Here is a 3,233-nt window from a genome sequence, read left to right as displayed (position 1 = left end):
GAGGAATCCTGTCTTCAATTGTCAAACCTGGAACCCAGGAGTCCTGGCTCCCAGCCCCCCTGCTCTAACCACTAGACCCCCCCTCCTCTCCCAGAGCCGGGGAGAGAACCCAGGAGTCCTGGCTCCCAGCCCCCCCTGCTCTAACCACTAGACCCCCCCTCCCCTCCCAGAGCCGGGGAGAGAACCCAGGAGTCCTGGCTCCCAGCACCCCCTGCTCTAACCACTAGACCTCCCCTCCCCTCCCAGAGCCGGGGAGAGAACCCAGGAGTCCTGGCTCCCACCCCTCCCTGCTCTAACCAGTGCACCGTGCTCCCTTCTGTCTCAGCTGCCGCCCGGCGGGGGGCCCGAGCAGTCGGTGGGGGGTGGGGAGGGCTGGGGGCTCAGCTGGTCCCAGGGGAAGCTCAGATCCAGCCCCTGCATCTGCTCCCGGTAAATCCGGTCAAAATTCTCGCTCTGGGCCGTGGTGAGCTGGTTCTTCCAGTCCCCAGTAATCCCTGCGACAGAGACAGAGCAGAGAGCATTATGGGAGCAGCCCCCCCATCCCAGCCCTGGGCTCCCCCCAACTCTGCTGGTGCCCCTCACTCCTGACCCGCAGCCCCGTCACTCTGAGCTGAGCCAGGGTCTACGTCTCTTCTCATCCAGGACTCAGCTCATGGGGCCCCATCTTCTCCCGTAGCCCCCCCAGCCCAGCCTCACCTTTCCGCAGAAAAGAGCTCTGGGTCTGGTCCAGCAGGAACCTGGGGGCCAGGCTGAAGTTGCACATCTTGTTCTGCTTCATGGCCTGGAAGGAGGCGTTCTCCACCACCCCATCCAGCGCCCGCGCGTCCAGCGGCTTGCCCAGGAACTGGCAGATCCGCTCCACGCTGCCCCGCAGGTCCTGGCGGGAGGAGGGGAGGGGATCAGCAGCAAGGCCTCCCCCCGGGGCACGCCGGGTTTGGGGGAACTGAGGCAGGGAGGCCTTGGGCCACGCTGGAGAACATCAGAACGGGGCGGATCTAACTCATGGTGACTCCCCGGCCGAGGGGACCTCCCCACCCTGCCTTGGGCTGGCCCCGTGGGAGACAGAAGCGGGGATGGGGGGCCATGGCATGGCTCGGAGATGGCACCTGGAGTCCTGGCTTGGATAGAGGAGGCCGGAGATGGACTGGGGGACTCCTGGGGTCTCGGCTCCGCCACTGAACTGCTGGGTTACCCTGGACAAGTCATGGGCCTTCTGCTGTGACTCAGTTTACCCTCTCACCCTCTGTCTATTTACACTTGGAGCTCTCCGAGACAGGGACTCTCTCTTATTGTGTGTCCTGGCAGCGCCCGGCGCGACAGGGCCCCGATCTCGGCGACTCCGTGTCCGGGCAGCGCCCGGCCCGATGGGGCCCCGATCTCGGCGACTCTGGGTCTGGGCAGCGCAATGAAGCAGGACCCCACGTGGGGCAGCGCCTGGGGTTTGGTCCCTCGCACTCTCGCGGGGTCCTGTGTTGCTGCTGTGTTTTGTGATCCCCCTCCTGGCACCAGCTCCCAGGTCCCTCCCCCATGTCCCTGCCCCTCCAGGCTCAGTCTGGGGGTGTGGCTTATCCGGCTGCCTGGCTGAGGAGGTGTCTGGGCGGGCGCCTCGCGGCCGGGGCTGGGGGCACCGTGGCTGAGCTAAGGCCGGACTCAGAGCCCCTGATTTCTGCGCCAGGGGGAGCTGACCCACAGGGTGGTGGGGGAGGGGGATGGCAGCACCCCCAGCTGGTGGGGTGGGGTAACTGCAGGGGAGGTAACAGTGAGCTCCATCTCCCCCAGCCTGGGCGAGCCCAGCCCCCAACCCTCTGCCCCTCAGGCATCCCCCCTCAGATCCTCTCCGCCTAGGGCTACTCCAGCCCCTCCCCTCTGCTGAGATCCGCGCCTCCCCCCCATCCCAGGCCCCCCCAGGGCCCCCTGCTCCATCCTGGGGCCCCCCGTTGCTAGGCTCCCCCACCTGCTGCAGCTCCTCATAGGTGATCCAGAAGAAGTTCTCGTGGCCCCGCAGGCCCATCCAGCCCTTGACGTGGTCGAACCAGGAGCCGAAGGGCACTGCAAGTGCAAATGGGCGGGGTTAGGGGGGGTGTCTCGGGGGGGCAGCCTCCCCCCCATCCCCCCACTGCATGGCACTCACCGTCCCCCTCCAGGAACTGCTCCAGGAACTGGTCCAGCTGTCCCGGCTCCTTGTAGGGGCGGAAGATTTGGGCGAAGTGGTAAAGGGAGACGAAGACGTCCTTGGGGTTCCGCACCGTGTACAGTACCTGGGGGGGATGCGGGGTGAGCAGGGGCAGGGATGCTGGGTGAGGGGCTGGGCCCCAGGGGTACATGCTGGGGAAGGGCTGGAGGGGGAGCTGGGCCCCAGGGGTACATGCTGGGGGAGGGGCTGGAGGGGGGGCTGGGCCCCCGGGGTACATGCTGGGAGAGAGGCTGGGGGCGGGGCTGGGCCCCAGGGGGTTCATGCTCGGGGAGGGGCTGGAGGGTGGGGCTGGGCCCCAGGGGTACATGCTGGGGGAGGGGCTGGAGGGAGGGCTGGGCCCCAGGGGTACATGCTTGGGGAGAGGCTGGGGGAGAGCAATGGGCTCAGGCTCTCAGCAAACTCTGGCAGAGTCGCATTTTGGGGCTTTTCTCCCCACCCACAGGGGTAGAAACTGAATTTTATTTTACCCGAGAGCCGAGGCTCTGCCTTCCCCCCGCCCCGGCCCCAGAGCTGCACCTTGGCCTTGGACTGGAAGAAGGACTTGGCGAAGAGCTGGATGGGCAGGTGGGAGCTGATGAGCCGGGGCGACTGGTTGCTTCGGGCGGTCTGGAGGCCCAGGACGGTCTCGTACCAGGGCCCGCGGTTCCAGTTAGGGACCGTGCGGCACTGGCTGGGGTCCCCTTTGCTGTGGATGAGGCTCAGGATCTCCAGCATCCAGACGGTCCCTATGGCGACAGCCTCCCCGTGGTGAGCGTTGCTATGGACAATGGGGAACCAGCCCCCCGCCCAGTGCTGTGTGGGCCTCAGAATCCCCATCCCCCATCCCTCAGGCTGCAAAGGCCTCTGGGGAGCAGAGGAGGCAACTAAATAGAACCCAGGAGTCCTGGCTCCCAGCCCCCCCCGCTCTAACCACTAGCCCCCCCTCCGCTCCCAGAGCCAGGGAGAGAACCCAGGAGTCCTGGCTCCCAGCCCCCCCCAACCACTAGCCCCCCCTCCCCTCCCAGAGCCAGGGAGAGAACCCAGGAGTCCTGGCTCCCAG

At 66.9% G+C, this 3,233-nt stretch overlaps 1 protein-coding gene across 1 annotated transcript in view; it reads right to left on the bottom strand.

The window, feature by feature from the left end:
- Nucleotides 1-321: 321 nt before the first annotated feature.
- The window catches only part of LOC112115107 (sulfotransferase family cytosolic 2B member 1), a 3,356-nt gene continuing 444 nt past the window's right edge, over nucleotides 322-3,233 (bottom strand). The window contains exons 2-6 of the mRNA XM_024212092.2: nucleotides 2,711-2,919; nucleotides 2,132-2,258; nucleotides 1,955-2,049; nucleotides 697-877; nucleotides 322-494 (exon numbers count right to left, since the gene is read on the bottom strand). Coding sequence (XP_024067860.2) covers nucleotides 322-494; nucleotides 697-877; nucleotides 1,955-2,049; nucleotides 2,132-2,258; nucleotides 2,711-2,919 — 785 coding nt within the window. The remainder of the gene's footprint in view (nucleotides 495-696; nucleotides 878-1,954; nucleotides 2,050-2,131; nucleotides 2,259-2,710; nucleotides 2,920-3,233) is intronic.

The sequence above is a fragment of the Terrapene carolina genome, unplaced genomic scaffold (genome assembly GCF_002925995.2).
Source record: "Terrapene carolina triunguis isolate 2854851 unplaced genomic scaffold, T_m_triunguis-2.0 Scaffold32466, whole genome shotgun sequence".
NCBI lineage: Eukaryota > Metazoa > Chordata > Testudines > Emydidae > Terrapene > Terrapene triunguis.
The sequence above is the reverse complement of the archived record's forward strand: the minus strand, read 5'-3'. Positions and strand labels throughout refer to the sequence as shown.